This window comes from Cetorhinus maximus, chromosome 9, assembly GCF_964194155.1.
Source record: "Cetorhinus maximus chromosome 9, sCetMax3.hap1.1, whole genome shotgun sequence".
Lineage (NCBI taxonomy): Eukaryota > Metazoa > Chordata > Chondrichthyes > Lamniformes > Cetorhinidae > Cetorhinus > Cetorhinus maximus.
In genome coordinates, this window is record NC_135887.1 from 99573708 (window position 1) to 99591766 (window position 18059).

General features: G+C 43.8%; 1 protein-coding gene across 4 annotated transcripts in view; it reads right to left on the minus strand.

The window, feature by feature from the left end:
• The window catches only part of znf143b (zinc finger protein 143b), a 94588-nt gene that overhangs the window by 31699 nt on the left and 44830 nt on the right, over positions 1-18059 (minus strand). For all 4 annotated transcript variants that reach the window (XM_078549176.1, XM_078549172.1, XM_078549174.1 and 1 more), the window contains exons 8-9: positions 4950-5072; positions 2778-2853 (exon numbers count right to left, since the gene is read on the minus strand). In XM_078549176.1, the coding sequence (XP_078405302.1) occupies positions 2778-2853; positions 4950-5072 (199 nt within the window). The remainder of the gene's footprint in view (positions 1-2777; positions 2854-4949; positions 5073-18059) is intronic.

Genomic DNA, 18059 nt, shown 5'->3' on the forward strand with positions numbered 1-18059 from the left:
CAAGCCATTGGCTCCAAAGGTTGGTGAGTATTCACACACATTAGGCAGTAACCTCCATGGAATGGCAATCACAGCTCGATTGCCGCTCCACTCTTAGCTACTTACCCTGAAATGCTGCTGCATCTTTCTCACCCGACCTTCTGACTCAGGCTGGGTGGGAAAGGTGCAGTGCAGATGGTTCCTAAGGCCTTGTGTCAAGGGCAGTTGAGTCAAAGGTAAGGAAACAACACCTCCTTTTTACAGCACTAGTTGCCATAAAGCAGTTAGGTTTCAAGGTACAACTACTTTGAAAAGCCAGGGAAAAGGTAAGTGGGTGGGGTGGGGTGGGGGGGTCAGGTGATCAATGGGGGGTGATCTGTAGGGGGGCGGTTTGGATGATTAAGGGGGTGGTCAGTGGGGGGAGGTAGGGGACAGTTCAGGTGGTTAGTGGGGTGGTCAGTGGCTGGGGTCCAGGTGGTCAATAGGGGGCAGTCAGGGGGTCGGGGGAGGGCAGTGGGAGGGTTGGGTGGTCAGTGGGGCGATCAGAGGGGTGGGTCAGGTGGTCAGTGGAGAGGGTCAGGTGGTCAGTTGTGCAGGAGAAGTGGTGGGGATATTTGGGTGGTGGAGGTGTAGTCGGGAGGGGGTGTAGTTGAGGGCGTAGGGTGGGTAGCTTGGGGAATGAGGGTAGTCAGAGGATCCTGCGGGGGGTGTCAAGGGATTTGGTGGGGGGGGGGGGTGGAGAAAGAGTACTGTGGGTGGGATGGGTAGTCGGTTGGGAATAGGGCCTGTGGGAGTCCCATGGAGGGTCAGGAGGGTAGTCCAGGGTGATGGGGATAGTTGGGTTGTCCCGTGAGGGGCCAGGGAAGTCCTAGAACCATAGAACACTACAGCACAGAAAACAGGCCATTCGGCCCTTCTAGTCTGTGCCGAAATATTATTCCGCTAGTCCCATTGACCTGCACCTAGTCCATAACCCTCCAGACCTCTCCCATCCATGTATCTATCTAATTTATTCTTAAAACTTAAGAGTGAGCCCGCATTTACCACGTCAGATGGTAGCTGGCTCCACACTCTCACCATTCTCTGTGGGAAGTCAAGGGATCGGAGAAGCACCATGGGTAGTGGTGGTGGTGGAGATGGGGGCTAGTCAGGGGTGGGGTGTTGTGGAAGGTCGGGGGAGTCCCATGGGGGTGGGGGTGTAGTCAGGGGTGGTGGGGGATAGTTGGGGGACTCCTGTGGGGGGTTCTGGAGTAGTCGGGAAGTCCTATAGATGGTTAGGTGGAGGAGGGTGGGTCAGTACGTTGGTTACCCAGGAGTCAGAAGTGGTTTTAACTCTTCTAACTGTTTCTGGGTAACTAATGCTGTACCACAGTCAGAACCATCTGAAGTTTGTGATTTAAATTGGAGTTTCCAATGGTTCCCAGTGCAGGGCAAATGCCCAATGGACATTTGAACTTCCTGGGCAAATGACATGCAATACTTGTGTGGGCACTTCTTGGGGCGGGGGGACATCCCTCAGCACATCTTAGGAGTACCCCCCGGAGCTCAGAAGTTATGGGCCATTATTTGCACACCCTTTTGTGAATGCATCTGCTAAAAGGTGGTCATTTTGAAAATAAAGGAAAGAAAAAATTGAAGAAAGCATTTTCAAAAGACTGTAATAGATTGACTGTAGGACAAAAAGAGTAGAATACCTCTATCTGCAAAGAATCAGTAATCCAAATGGCATCAAAAAGAGGACTTATCACTGGTGACAGGTACTGAGAGTCTTTTATCAGCATGAGTAGTTTGTTTTGTAGTTTATGTAAAATGCAGAGCAGTTTTGAATATGAAGCTTTATCGGTAAAATAATTTAAAAATATACAACTTGACCATAGTCCATGGACCAGAACTTCTGCATTTGGATGAGTAACATTGGGAATGAGATTGGATAATTAATGGGTCAGTGAGAAATGTCAATGTTTAAAAATAAAATTTAAGCCCATAGCAGTAACTAGAACTGTAGTTGTGAATCAGAAGATAGAATTTCTATTTCAATATCACAGTGGCAGAGGAATGGAGTTCATTCCTATAAGCTAGTGCCATCATCCCTAAACCTTCAATATTTTGATATTTTAACTCATCCAGCAACTTTTGAATCCTCCAGTAAATCCACACTTGATGGATGTGTTTTCAACATATTTGACAGTACAATAAGTTTCTATGAAAAAAGTGCCTCCCATCATCTAAGTGAGTTCTTTGCTTAGGTATCTTACATTTAGATCTGATGGTTCTCCCTAACCAATGTTGCTCAATAGCGAACCCAGCTCTACTGAGTCTGTTTTAAATACTTCAATCAAATCTCCACATTTATTGCATAAAAAATCTCAACTCTATTATGACAATTAAGGCCCATTAAATTGTGTACCCATCTAGTGGTCCCCTATGAAATTTTTCAAGGATTTTGATAGCTATCACATGAAAGGACAATATTCAAAATGTTGTCTGATGATGACCTTATAGGATCATTATATCTTGTTTTCTGTTCACTGCCCTGTACCAGCAATAAATCCTAACACTCTATTTGCTCTTAAAATGACATTTTGGCATTGGTCATAGACCTTTGATAACTTGTGCATTATAATGCCCAGGTTCTTTTTCCACTCGCCACGCAACCCTGCATGGTGCAGGGTAGCTACAATGTGGAGTGAACAGTGGTAGTATCAAGGTGGACCAAATGCCCTCTCTCTGTGCTAAATTTTCTAATAATATAAATTTTATATCCTCACAGTAAAGAACGAATTTACATCAAAAGGTACCTGTAGCAAAAGCTTTTCCACAGCTTGGATGCTCACATCTATATGGCCGATCCCCAGTATGTGCCCGCTCATGTACCTGTGATCACATAATAAAAACGGAAATGGATTAGAAAATATCAAATACATCAACAACAAACAATATTTTAATTATACAGCAGCTTGGACAGATATTTTTTGTATTTTTTTCTAGGTGATGTTGGCGGGGTGGGGGGGATGGCATGTTGATGAAATGTTCATTCCAATTTTCTCTCAACTTATCCCACTCTCCTAAAGGCAACGACTTCTGCTACAATGCACTAGGTGCTGGCAGCCCTCTAATACTTCATCCAAGAAATTAGTCTATTTCTTTCCTGAGTATTTCAGGTATGTTTCCCTTCTCTAATTTCTCTTTTTCATCAACCATCAAATAAGAGGGCATTTTCACAGCTAATGTCCTCTCCAGCTGGCTGCTGGCAGGGGGGGGGGGGGGGGATGGGCTGTGGCGAAGGAGTTGGGGGCAGGTTTCGACTGCCCAACTGTGACTGTTCCCTCCAATTTTCTTTCCACAATGCTGGGAGGTGTTCATCCTTTGCTTGGTGTCTCCTTGCTCAATGTAGCTCTAATCAGAAACTAAACAGATTGGGACTTGAAACAGTCCAATCCACTATTTGGTACTAATCACTGGCGATGCCAACCATGATTAATATTCTAGCTGTAGTCACCATTTCAACTGCTAAGGAGTTATTAATTCAAGCTCCATATTACTACAAATGAAATCAGAGGTGCCTGAAACTTAGCTGCAACAGGCAACAAAAAAAAGGGAAATAACAGCTATCCTGATGGTTTATCTTGTAAAGGTGGTGAACAAGTGCACCATACAGGCCTAGAGAGTCCCAAGTTCAAACCCTAGTCAGTGCTCTGTTAGCCAATTTCAGTCAGAGTCATGTAATTCTGTGTAACGGAACGTGTTTTGAGTGCGTTCAAATCACGGCCCATGGTAACGACACCCTATAAAAAAGGCAGAAAATAATCCGTTACAATTCTGGCTTTGTTCACTGTCCAGTGACTCTTACGAGAAGTGCATATGTGGAAGCTACATGAATATTGACCATCAGGACACACATGGGGAATTGCCAATTGATTGGGGTACTAGAGGAATCACAGACAATTGGTGTCATGGACTGCAGTGTAGTAAAGAGTTAATACCGCCAGGAAAGTTGAGCAAGGGAGAGCAAAAAGAATGATGAAATAGGGGAAAGAAAAGTTTAAAGGTAAATTCATCCTCTTGTGAAGAAATGGTTCTATAACACGCTCAAAGGAGCTGTGTGTGACTCCCTTTCCATTCCCCCTCTTTGTAGGTCTCTGCTTAGAGTTTCCTCATCACACTGCAGCTGCTACCTGTAACTAATCACACAGGAAGCTGTGGGTATAAAGCCACTTCCGATTAATCCAAGAAGCTGCCCACTTGATCTCCATTCCTGTAGTGCTTTGGCGAGAGGAAATGGCAATCCTGCCAAAGTTAACAAGGGTTTAAAAAGTTACTGCAAGCTATATTAGAATTCCATCCTCCAAATTTAGCACAGACTCTGTATTTAGTATAGATTTCATTTATACAAAACTTGTTCACTTAGGCATATACTCTAGCCAGATATAAAGGAAGTATTCTTCAGTTGGAGGTGTTTTATTTTGAATGTCTGTGACTACCTGTTCAGCTGTGCATAAGGCACCTTATGGCACTGTTCAAAGTGGAGCAGGAAATTTTCCTATTTTTCTAGCTAACATTCCTTCTTCAACCACCACCACCATCAAAAATTGAGTTATTCATTTAGTTGCAGTTTGTGGTACCTGACTGTATGCAAATTGGTTGCTATGTTTTTCTGCATAACAGCAGTAAATATACTTTGAAATTAAGCATCGCAGGCTGAAAAATGTTTTGGAATACCCCAAGAACATAATAAGGCACAATATAATTGCAATAAAAACAAGATTCTGATGAAAGATGATCGACCTGAAATGTTAATTATTTCTTTTCACAGATGCTGCCTGACCTGTTGAGTATTTCCAGCATTTATTTGCTTTTATTTCAGATTTCCCACATCCACAATATTTTGCTTTTGATCTAAACAATTGCAAGTGTTTTTCAAGTTCCTTTTCTTTAAAGCAATGATTAAAGTTTGCACCTTCGAACTATACCTTGAGATGATGAGCAGTAGTGTACAGTCTTCCACAACCTTCATATTCACAACGAAAAGCCTTTTCTCCAAGCTGTTGAGCCTTGGCACTCACTCGTGCGGTTACGTGACCCTGAAGAACAATCTTAGGAAATAGAAAATATATTGATAAGTAACTTACTGCTGAATTTTGTGCTATTCTGCTGTTTTTTAATTTATCATTTGCTTATACAGAAAAGTAGAAAATTTACAACACAAAAGGAGGCCATTTGGCCTTTTGTCTTTGTAAATTACATAAATATAAATGCTAAATTCCTCTTTTCAAAAAACGTTTTAGTTTATGCTTGACATTTAATTACATAACACAAATTTTGAACCTCTTTCCTTACAATGAAAAACATTTTTCTATGTTAGATTTTGCAGGCCATTTGCTTAGAAACAAAGCCTCATTCTAATATTTATTTTGGAACAGAATGCCATTCCACAAAGAGAAATGGTCTGGACCACAGCAGGAATAATTAATTACCTCCATCTAAAATCACCACACAGTCCACATGAGCCACAAGTTCAACCTCTTCATTTTTCCTTTTACTTCTCCCCTTTAATGACTTGCATGAAGATTTCAAACAAATTACATTCAGTAACAGATGACGGCCAACCTTGTCTCACTTGGAATTAATTTATACTTGTTTTGACAACTCGTCTGTTATTAACACTCTATTGGACAGATTACTTGTACTATCCAAAAAAGAAAGTCCTTTTCCAGATTTAATTAATCCAACAGCTAAATTATAAATTCATGTTTTACCTTATGAGATGCCTTTTCTTGAGTCAGACTAATCACAAGTGTTGGAAACATTTTCTCTTCCCAACTATCAATACTACCATTCAACAAAAAGTCCTCAATTTATTCACTTCAAACTCATACTCTGATAGGGGTAGATAATTTGTTAGATTACGTATTTTAAGTATGAGGTCAAGATCCTGCCAAAGTTTTACAAATCAACATTGAATACTGTAGTAAGACTCCAAATCCCTTTTCCTCCCTTATACTATTCCTCATATATTTAAAGAACACGTTATTAATGAAGGTATTATTAGTCTAACATCCCTTCAATAACTCTAGAATTTCCCCTTAAACTTATTCTAACGTTGATAAAGTTCAACCGAAGCCCATCATCTTCTGGTGCTTTTCAGCCACATTTCCTGGGTTGCTTTCTCCTGTCAAAAAGCATTTCACATGTTCTTTGTTCTGCTTAGAAATCATGATCCCCAAATCATCTGAAAAAAAACTCTTTCAATCTAAGCATCTGTTAACTTTTCAAACTGGAGTAAAAGGAGTGCATGTATTCTTATAACACCTCCTTCTTATGACAAACATACAAAAAGGATGGGCAGGAAATAAAACAGTTAGCCTGTCATATTGGTCTCATTCAGTCATATTGCAATGACGGAACCTGACTCTCAATTCTCCCCACCTACCAGCAGCCAGGTAATCTAAGAGAATCAAAAATATATTTTTAAACCAAGATCAATTCAGGGAGAAAATAATTCTGGGAAATTCCTCTCCCATTCCCTCCCAAAAAATCCTAATAAGTTCCAGTAGATAATAATGATCATAGATGCATTTTGCAACATACCATCTAGCTTTTGAAGGCGGTCACATCAGCCTCCTTCAAGAACTTGTCCAATTCCCTTTTGAAATTTTGCAGCAAATCTGCATCCATTAAATACGCAGGTAATCTATTCTAAATTTCAATAATCCTCTGGGAAAAGAAAATCCTCCCGACATCCAACCTAGTTCTGTCTTTATGTAGATTTTATGTATATTTCCTTATTCTCCCTAATTTATCTCATTCAAATAATCTTTCCATTGTGCACAGATTAGTCCCATCATAATTTTAAATACTTCAATGAAACTTTTTCTAAAGTAAAATGATCCTGAAATAAGGATTTTCACACTAGTACCTCTTCTCTGAGGGTTTTTTGGGGCTTCTATATCTTTCAGCACGTGAAGGGACAAGACTGGGACAGGAGTGATTCCTCACTTAACATTGTAGTCGCGTTACTGCAAAATGCAACTTTAAGTGAAACAACTTTAAGTGAATCAGATTTTCCCATTCCAACCAATGTTAAATCTGTAGTTTGATCTTTCTTGTGAAAAAATTACATTAAAACATTATACCCTGTATGTTGAAATACTGTACATTCCTAAATTACTATATTTGTGAACGAAATAATTTTTAAAATAAAATAAATTTAAAAATATAAAAGAAATATGCTAATTTTCTACTGCTTCTCCTGCTGGGCAACCCATTTACTCACTGGCCTCTCTTGTTCCCCACTTCTCTCTCCCACTCACAGCCTCTCCCACTGGCTCGCTGCTTCCCTCTCTCAAGCCCTTGCTGTGAATGAGGGCTCAGAACAGGGGCAGCGAGAGGGAGGAAGTGAACAAGGGAGTGAGGGAGACTATAAGTGGGAGGACCGGGACGGAAGAGGCGAGCAGGAGGGTTGGGGAGGGAAGCGGCGAGAGGGATGGTTGCAGAGGGAAGTGGCGAGCAAGAAAGGTAGCAAGCAGGAGGATCAGGGAACAGGAGAGAGTTGGCAAGTGGGTGAGAGGTGACAAGCAGGATTAGCCACTCCAAAATGGTGCCGATTGAGTCATGTGAAACTATGAACGCCCCAGCACCAAACGATGCTAAAGCGGAAGTCCTGATGCTAACTATAGCTGTGATGCTAAATCAGAATGACACTGAATGAGGCCACTTAAAATGGTGACTTACTGTAATCAAGTTGGGGCTGAACCAAGGTCTTCTATGAAGACAGTGTGGTTGGCGACCATTGTTTTGTACTGTATCTTCCTAGCTATACATCCTAACATCCCATTCTCATTCACTGTAGCTGTCTGATATTGGTCATGGACCTTAATGGACTCTACCAACATTCATAACACCACAACTATACTCAGTATTGCCACACTCCCTCAAAGTTGCTACCAGTCTATGTCTATGTGCTTTCCTTTAAAAAAAAACGTTGCTATATTTCTCACTCTGTTTCTCTCTCCACAGATGCTGCCAGACCTGCTAAGTATTTGCAAAATTTTCTGTTTTTATTTCAGATTTCTAGCTTCTGCAGTATTTTGCTCCTGTTCTCTAGTCATCCTGTCTCACTCTTCTCTACTTTATCTTCCTGAAAATATGCACTTGTGTTCATTAGTCTTTTAAAAAAACTTGCTGCTTTCCACACACACAGTAGCTGATGACTATTTTACTGCCTTATCTTCCCTACTACCCTGTCCTCCAACAGGCATATTTAACTTTCAAATCTTTTTCCCAATATTTACTGTATGAGACAGAACTCAACTCCTAGCAACCGGTGATCTAAAAAAAAGGCACTGTAAAAAGTATGTCTTAACCTCCACCAACTTAAATACGAATATAGGGAGCTAAAAATATGGTTCCTTCTGTTTTCAAACGGGGGGTGGTGATGGTGTCATGATTTGTCATCTGCCCACACCCGGTCCCATTGAGTCAGGCAGGGCTACTAGCTGGTTCTAGCTAGCTTGCAAATCTTAAAGGCAGCCTCCCCCCTTAAAATGGAGCTGTACTCTGTAGAAAGAAACCACTGCTGACTGCCAGAATTGCAATTTGTTGCAAGGAGAAGCTGAATAAATGGAGCACCAGGGAAGAGAGAGTGTTTCCCAGATTCATTGTTACGGTGCTGGAGGCCTTAGTAATAGCAGTCAAAAGGAAGAGAGGGGACATGTTCTGCAGTGGGGTCAGGGAATCCGCAAAGAACATCCGCTAGTGGGAATGGGAGCAGGTGGCAAGGGAGGACAGCTCTTGGGAGTCTCATCCTGAGGACATGGCTGCTGTGCTGCAATACGTTCACTGGCCTCACAAGGGTGGTCAAAGTCAGTGAATGTATCTTCAAAGTACATCTCATACCCACTGTACCACCAACCTCTCACGCGACTCAATGTATCACAGCCCCATCACTCACTCAGCAACCCCGAGCAGTCAGAGCTCCAGCCTTCAGATGCTCCACCTCACCGTCACAGCTTTCCAATGTTGCCGGCCTCACACCCACCTATCACAACCTCCACAGCTACTTGGCTGTGGCAGGCAGATCATCCAAACACAGCGTAACACAATCACCGATGTTCTTCCTTCTCTCTTACAAGATGAGATTGTACACAATCTCAGGGAACAATGCGGAACTGGCTAGGGCCAGGCACACTCGCATCTCCTGAGTCCTACTGAACAGATGATGCTCTACATTATGGACCAACTGTGAGACAGGGCATTGCTGAGAATGTTACAGATGATGGGGTGTTCTTGCCTTATGCCCCTTTTCATATCCCACCTCAGCCTCATCCAGCTATCAGGCATGAAGTGCAAGCTGCTGATGGCATAACCAGAGACCTTTTGCTTTCCAATCTATTCCTTTCCTTTACCCTCAGTCCTCCTCTTCTGCTTTCCGACACTCAAGAACTGCTGTCTGGCCAATCACAGCAGCCTCAGGAAGAAGGGTGAGAGCAACAGCCTACCATTGATGAAGCAGCACCATCAACTGATCTGGCACGCACAGCCACCAGCTCAAATACTACACTGTATGAACTTTAGAGGGCTACGTAGAGCCGGGAACTGAATGTGGTGTCACCAAGCATGAGTGGGTTGCAGCTGAGCCAGGAGGTAGAAGATAACTTGTGTGCCAGCTCACCAGAAGGCAAGATCACAAATTAGTTCTGCGACAGGGGACACAGATGGGGACTGTGACGGGGTATTCGAAACAAGAATGCCGAGAACATGCACACTGAGATGCTTAGTGCATTGATGGGTGTGCCAAACAGTCTTCTGTCATTGTCAAGGGGTGTGGAGGAGTCTGGCTCCAACGTGGCACAGGGCAACACACAAAGCTTGGAGCCCATCCTTTCCACTAAAGAAGTGGTGGTTTGGATCCAGTTACAATGCAGCATTTGGTGGCTGATGTCTCAGTTTCCACTGCATCACAGGTGGAAATTACTCAACGTCTAAGTTTGCAGTGAAAGCTCAAATGGAGGTCACGAGATTCATGCTTGCTGCTATGCAAGCTCATACTGCTGCCATCATGGTGCAGATCTCAGTGCTCAAAGGGCCATACAGTCCAGTAATTTGTCCTCCCACAGATCCTAACCACTCGCTGCATAAAAAAGTTTTTCCACATGTCGCATTGCTTCTTTTGCTAATCATCTTAATTTGATCTCCTCATTCTCAATCCTTCCACCAAGGGAAAAGTTTCTTTCTACCTACTCTGTCCAGACCCCTCACGATTTTGAAAACCTCTATCAAATCTCCTCTCAACCTTCTCTTCTCTAAGGAGAACAAGCCCAGCTTCTCCAATCTATCCACGTAGCTGAAGTTCCTCATCCCTGGAAGCATTATCATGAATCTTTTCTGCACCCTCTCTAATGGCTTCATATCCTTCAGAAAGTGTGGTGGCTAGAACAGGATGCAATACTCAAGTCGAGGCCGAATCAGTGTTTGCTACAGGTTTATCATAAGTTCCTTGCTTTTGTACTCTATGCCTATATTTGTAAAGCCCAGGATCCTGCAAGCTTTATTGACTGCTTTCTCAACCTGCCTGCCACGTTCAATAAGTTGTGCACAAATATCTCAGGTCCCTCTACTCCTGCACCCCACTTCAGAATTTAACCTTTTACTTTATATTACCTCTCTTCACTCTTCCTACCAAATGAATCACTTTTCACTTCTCTGCATTAAACTTCACCTGCCACTTGTCTGCATATTCCACCAGCCTATGTCCTTTTGAAGGTTATCACTATTCTCCTCACAGTTCACAATTCTTCCAAGTTTTGTGTCGTTTGTATTATGAAAATCAAACTTACCTTGAGGTTGAGCTTGGAGATTGGGAACAATTCCCGACGGGCCTCGAAACTTCTGTGCATGTGCGGGTTGGGAATGGGCTGTACATGTGCACATCGGCACTGTTATGTTCTTTGGAGCCCAGTGAGCTTGTGCCTAAAATAAAAAGGTGCGGGTCAGGTGACCGGCTGCGGCGCACCACGGTCAGCAAGTGTCCCAGGTAGGGGGCAGGGAGAGGGAATAGGGAGAAGTCCCAAAAGGAAGTCCCAGGTAAGAGACATATGAACATATGAAATAGGAGCACAAGTAGACCATCGGGCCCCTCGAGCCTGCTCCGCCACTCAATAAGATCATGGCTGATCTGAGGCAGAGGCAGGGGACAGAAACAGGTCCCAGTGAAGTTAAAGAAAAAGAGAAGTGCAGAGAAACAGGCTCCAAACAGGAAAAACGCTGCAGTGAGTAGACTGCTAGTGAATAAGGCAGCTGAAGGTTGGTGATTTCATGCTGCAGGCCGTTGGGGCAAAGGTACCCCTTTGGAGCAGTAGCGTTCTGCTCGGCGTGATCGAAGATCTGAAGTTGTGCCGGTAATTTGGTGTCTGAATGGGTACTTGGGAGCCCAGAGGAATGGAATCTTGGAAGACGAGATTGAAACTCCACGAGATGGGCTGTTGTTAATGTTAATTGAAGAGGGTTTAAGAGATGCCCTGAAGATCCAAGAAGGCAGTTGATGGTTGGTGACTCTTTGTTGCAGGCTGTTGGGGCAAAGGTACCCTTTGGAGCAGTGTTTTGCGTAGCCCGGCTAAAGAACTGAAATTTGTTGTGAGCTGGTGATTGAGTGCAGACTCGGGAATCTAGATGAACAGAAGCTCGGGAGGCGATGTTGTAACCCTGCGAGGTGAGCCGTTGTTAATGCTGTCTGAGTTGGAGAGACATTTTTAAAATTTATTTATGGAATGTGGGCATTGCTGGCTAGGCCAGGATTTATTGCCCATCTCTAATTGCCCTTGAGAAGATGGTGGTAAGCTGCTTTCTTGAACCACTGCAGTACATGTGGTATAGGTACCCATAGTGCTGTTAGGGAGGAGTTCCAGGGTTTTGACCCAGTGACAATGAAGGTACGCCAATATTTTTCCAAGTCAGGATGATGAGTGGCTTGGAGGGGAACTTCCAGTTGGTGGTGTTCTCATGTATCCACTGCCCTTGTCTTTCTAGATGGTAGCGGTCATAGGTTTGGCAGGTGCTATCGAAGGAACCTTGATGAACTCTTGCAGTGCATCTTGTAGATGTTACACACTGCTGGCAATGTGCGTCAGTGGTGAAGGGAGTGAATGTTTGTGGATGTGGTGCCAAGCAAGCGGGCTGCTCTGTCCTGGATGGTGTCGAGTTTCTTGAGTGTTATTGGAGCTGCACTCATCCAGGCAAGTGAAGAGTATTCCATCACACTCCTGATTGTGCCTTGTAGATGGTGGACAGGCTTTGGGGAGTCAGGAGCTGAGTTACTTGTTGCAGGTTTCCTAGCCTCTGACCTGCTCTTGTAGCCACAGTATTTACATGGTTAGTCCAGTTCAGTTTCTGGTCAATAGTAACCCCCAGGATGTTGATAGTGGGGGATTCAGCGATGTTAATGCAATTGGATGTCTAGGGACGACGGTTCGATTCTCTCTTGTTGGAGATGGTCATTGCCTGGCATTCGTGTGGCGCAAATGTTACTTGCCACTTGTCAGCCCAAGCCTGGATATTGTCCAGGTCTTGCTGCATTTGAGCCTGGACTGCTTCAGTATCTGAGGAGTCGTGATTGGTGCTGAACATTGTGCAATCATCAGCAAACATCCCCACTTCTGACCTTATGATGGAAGGAAGGTCACTGATGAAGCAGCTGAAGATGGTTGGGCCTAGGTCACTACCCTGAGGAACTCCTGCAGTGATGTCCTGGAATGGAGATGATTGACCTCCAACAACCACAACCATCTTCCTTTGTACTAGGTATGACTCCAACTAGTGGAAAGTTTTCCCTCTGATTCTCATTGACTCCAGTTTTGCTAGGGCTCCTTGATGCCACACTCAGTTCAAATGCTACTTTAATGTCAAGAGCAGTCACTCTCATCTCAAGGCAATATCTTCGAAGGTGAAGATGGGAAACCCTCATGAGAAAGACAAAGTTTCAGTGCGATTGTTGACTCACTGCGTTACTGTCATCTGGGTGTGTTGTTGAGAAATCCGTGGAATCTGTTTTGATTGCATTTGTCATTTGTGTAGTGTGATGTGTTCGAACACAGCTGCCTGTTAATTTACATGCACCTCATGTTAACCCTGAATTTTAAGAGTATAAGATAGATATTGTAAATTGTTTTATCTTTCTAACCTTTTATAGCAAAGTTTATTTTTGTTTGTTCAAAATCCATGGAATCTTGTGGCTTTCTTCACTGAGCAAGTGTCTTGAATCTTAAGGTTGTCTACTTTAAAAACGTTATTGGTCGCTAACTGGATCTCACCAACAACTTCTGGTCAAGGATCATAACATTTGCAAATATTGAAATTGTGCCCTGTACACCCAAGTCGAGGTCCTAACACCAGCCCCTGGGGAATACCACCACATACCTTCCTCTAGTCTGAAAAACAAGTGTTCGCTACTACTCCCTGTTTCCTGTCACTCAGCCAATTCCGTATCCCTGCTGCTACTCTCCATTGTATTCCAAGCCGGTTAAATGGAACTTAACTATACGCCTTTTGGAAGTCCACGTACGCCACATTAACTACATTACCTTCATCAAGGCTCTCTGGTACCTCATCAAAAAAATTTAATCGAGCTAGCTAAACTTGATTTGCCCTCAACAAATCCATGCTGGCTTTCCTTAATCTATAGTTGTCCAAATGACTGTTAATTTTGTCCCAAATTATTGTTTCTAAAAATTTCCCCTCCATTGAGGTTAAATTGTCTGGCTTGTAGTTGCTGGGCTTATGCTTATACCCTTTTGTGAACAAGGGTGTAACACTTACAGTTCTCCAGTCCTTTGGCACCACTTCTGTATCTAAAGAGGCTTTGAATGTTATGGCCAATAAAACTCTTCTGTTACTATTCCAGGTTTGAAAAAACCATTGGATAAGCTCACAGTTATTTCCTGTGCAGCTTATTGGTATTCTCTGTAGGCTCAACAAGTCACACATCATTGCCTTCTTCCAAGTGCCAAAAGTTCACCATCATCCTCCTCCTCTCCCACCAATCTCCCTGCCCAGCATGTCTGGGGGAAGGGGGACAGCTAATCTTTTAAATTTCCTTTCCATCCCATTCCAACCCCAACCACTGGTGTTTTGAATTCTACCAGTAGATCAGTAATCACTGCCCCTCTCTACAGTTCCCTCCAGAATGTCTGTTCACACACAAGGCACTTGCCATCCACAGCCTTAGTGTGGATTAGTGCTTTGGGATCCTGACTTTAACTGAAACTTGCTTCATAAATAACAACATTTTGCCCCTTACTAAAACCTTGGCTATATCTTTCACAATAGCCCTTACCCAAACCACCATGGCGGGTGATGTGGCCCTTATTACCAAATTACGCCGTGGTCCCTCCCCTTACACCTCGCTTACTTTCTTCTCCTTCAAGCACATCACCATGTACCATCCAAATAACTCTGTTAAAATCCTGCTCTCTACATCTGACCCATTGTTTCTTACTAGGATATCCTCCCCCTTTCCTCCCTCAACACTGACTCCTCACTCTAGCAATTTCAAACTTCATTTCAACTCCTCTTGCCTACTCTCTTAACTCATTACTTCCTGTTGTCCATATACCCAACCCTGTATATAAATTTATATAGCCATTGCTTCCACTGTGATATCTCACATGGCCTCTCTACTCCCATCATCTTGATTGTAGACTAAGCTTTCACCAAGCAGTTCGTTGTACTCTTTCCAACTAACAAGCACCTCCCCCATCCACCAAGCCACTTACAAATGCACTAAATTCCAATTGTCCAGACTTTCCTTCTCCCATTTTCCACAAAATGTTATCAGTCATTATTCTACTCCATCACTCCCTAACATTCATCTTTGATGCCCTTGTCCTGACCAAAATCTTTACTCTCTCCCATTCCAGCCAGTCTCCTTTGTGTGGGTCCAATGTTTGCTACCTCAGCTCCCAACCACCCACTATCAGAGCATTTCAAGCAATAGCAGGCTACATTCTCTTTTGCCAAAAATGTCCACGACTCCAGGGTCAACCAAGCTTCTTATCTCCACTACCATCTGTCTCATTAAAACTCTCTCCTGCTACCTTCACACTAACCTACAAGTAGGAGAATCATGGACTTATTTGTTACTTGAAAACAATAATTTTACTGCCTCTGCAGCGTCCCCTGCCACAACGGCCCTGCTCTTGAATCCTAAACCAAAATTTCCACTGGCTCCCCTGTAATAGTCTTGAACGCTTGTCTCTCTCTCTGCCTCTTTCTCTGTCTCATTTCTCACCCGTAACCCCCCATGCCCTTTCTGCACTCTTGTTCATGAGACCCATTGGCTTCTCCTCTGACCTCATTCCTAAACTCCTGACCAGCCAGCTTCTTTTCTTGACCCCCTTGCTGGCTGACATTATAAATGGTCCCCTCTATCTTCCAAAATCCCTCCTCAAAAACCCACCCTCAACACCTCAATCCTTGCACCTCACTCCAACTTCCCCTTCCACTCCAAAGTTCTTGAATGCGTTCCCACCTCTCGAATCTATACCTATCTTTTTCACAATTCTATTTGAATCTCTCCAATGAATTAGTGATCCCTCCCACAGTACTGAAGCATCACAAATAGCATTGCCTGTGATGGTGATTAGATTGCATTATCCCTTCCTAACTTCACATTTTCACACCAAACTTAGTATTGTTGCAACCTTTAATGTTCTGATCGAGCATATAAGCAGAACTCACACAGAAGTTCTCTTTCTTATACAGGAAATCAGCTCCAAAAGGCTGGCAGCAAATGAGCAATCTTAAAACTTAATTCAAAGATTTTCTCATCACTAAAAAGTTTACTTACACAGTTCAACGTTTTTCTACCTACCTACCTATCAACATCAACCTTAAAAAGTTTATAACTCTATCCTTTCATTCTTAATACCAACCCCATCAGATTAATACACTGTGCCTCTGTTGGACGAATGTATTTCTAGTTCCTTACAACACTTCTACAAGTATGAACACTGCAAAATACCATCAGCAACCTACTTCTATTGATTTTCCGAAAAGAAATTTACCCAGACCTCAGTAAATTAAACAGGGTATGCTATCCCTGAGCTGAGAGAATCTTATTTATATGAAGGAACTGAGAGAGAGCTGGGAGTTTCACTTTAAACAGCAAGGGGCAGAGAGAGAGCTGGGAGTTTCAATTTAAACAGCGAGGGGCAGAGACACAGCCGGGAGTTTCAGTTTAAACAGCGAGGGGCAGAGAGACAGCCGAAGTTTCAGTTTAAACAGTGAGGGGCAGAGAAAGAGCCGGGAGTTTCAGTTTAAACCGCGAGGGGCAGAGAGAGCCAGGAGTTTCAATTTAAACAGCGAGGTGAAGAGAGGGAACTGGGAGTTTCAGTTTAAACAGCGAGGGGCACAGAGAGAGCCGGGAGTTTCAGTTTAAACAGTGAGGTGAAGGGAGAGCCAGGAGTTTCAGTTTAAACAGCGAGGGGCAGAGAGAGAGCCGGGAGTTTCAGTTTAAACAGCGAGGGGCAGAGAAAGAGCCGGGAGTTTCAGTTTAAACAGCGAGGGGCAGAGAAAGAGCCGGGAGTTTCAATTTAAACAGCGAGGGGCAGAGAGAGAGCCGGGAGTTTCAATTTGAACAGTGAGAGGCACAGAGAAAGCCTGGAGTTTCAGTTTAAACAGCGAGGGGTAGAGAGAGAGCAGGGAGTTTCAGTTTAAACAGTGAGGGGCAGAGACACAGTTGGGAGTTTCAGTTTAAACAGCGAGGGGCAGAGAAAGAGTCGGGAGTTTCAGTTTAAACAGGGAGGTGAAGAGAGAACCGGGAGTTTCAGTTTAAACAGCGAGGGGCAGAGAGACAGCTGGGAGTTTCAGTTTAAACAGCGAGGGGTAGAGAGAGAGCAGGGAGTTTCAGTTTAAACAGTGAGGGGCACAGAGACAGCCGGGAGTTTCAGTTTAAATAGCAAGGGGCAGAGAGACAGCCGGGAGTTTCAGTTTAAACAGCGAGGGGCAGAGAGAGAGCAGGGAGTTTCAGTTTAAACAGTGAGGGGCACAGAGACAGCCGGGAGTTTCAGTTTAAACAGCGAGGGGCAGAGAGAGCTGGGAGTTTCAGTTTAAATAGCAAGGGGCAGAGAGACAGCCGGAGTTTCAGTTTAGACAGCAAGGGGCACAGAGAGACAGCCGGAGTTTCAGTTTAAACAGCGAGGGGCAGAGAGAGCTGGGAGTTTCAGTTTAAATAGCAAGGGGCAGAGAGACAGCCGGAGTTTCAGTTTAGATAGCGAGGGGCACAGAGAGAGCCGGGAGTTTCAGTTTAAACAGCGAGGGGCAGAGAGAGCTGGGAGTTTCAGTTTAAATAGCAAGGGGCAGAGAGACAGCCGGAGTTTCAGTTTAGACAGCGAGGGGCACAGAGAGAGCCGGGAGTTTCAGTTTAAACAGCGAGGGGCAGAGAGACAGCCGGAGTTTCAGTTTAAACAGCGAGGGGCACAGAGAGAGCTGGGAATTTCAGTTTAAACAGTGAGGGGCAGAGAGAGAGAGCCAGGAGTTTCAGTTCAAACAGTGAGGTGAAGAGAGAGCCAGGAGTTTCAATTTAAACAGCGAGGTGAAGAGAGGGATCCGGGAGTTTCAGTTTAAACAACGAGGCGAAGGGAGACAGCTGTGGGTCTCAGTCTGAGGGCTAACTGATTTGTGGAAAAAAAAGTGTGACATCACAGCTAAGTGATTGGTTGGTGAATATTTTACTTGTTTCTGTCAAAGGTCATGTAATGTAATAGTAATTGTAAGGTTTTAGTAGTTGAAACATTATTTCACAGTAATAAAGCTTATTGAGCGTGGTGGGGTTTATTAATTAAGAAAAATAATAAATTAATTAATGCATAATAAAGATAGCAGGGCAGGTGATGTGTTGTGGCTGCGGAATGTGGGAGCTCCTGGGCGCCAGTGTGAATGAGGGGCAACACATCAGCACTAAGTATACACGGCTTGAGGAGCTTTGGCTCAGAGTCATTGAGCTGGAGGCCAAGCTGCAGAAACTGCATTGCATTAGGGAGGAGGAAAGTTACCTGTACACTTTGTACCAGGAGGCAGTCACATCGCTC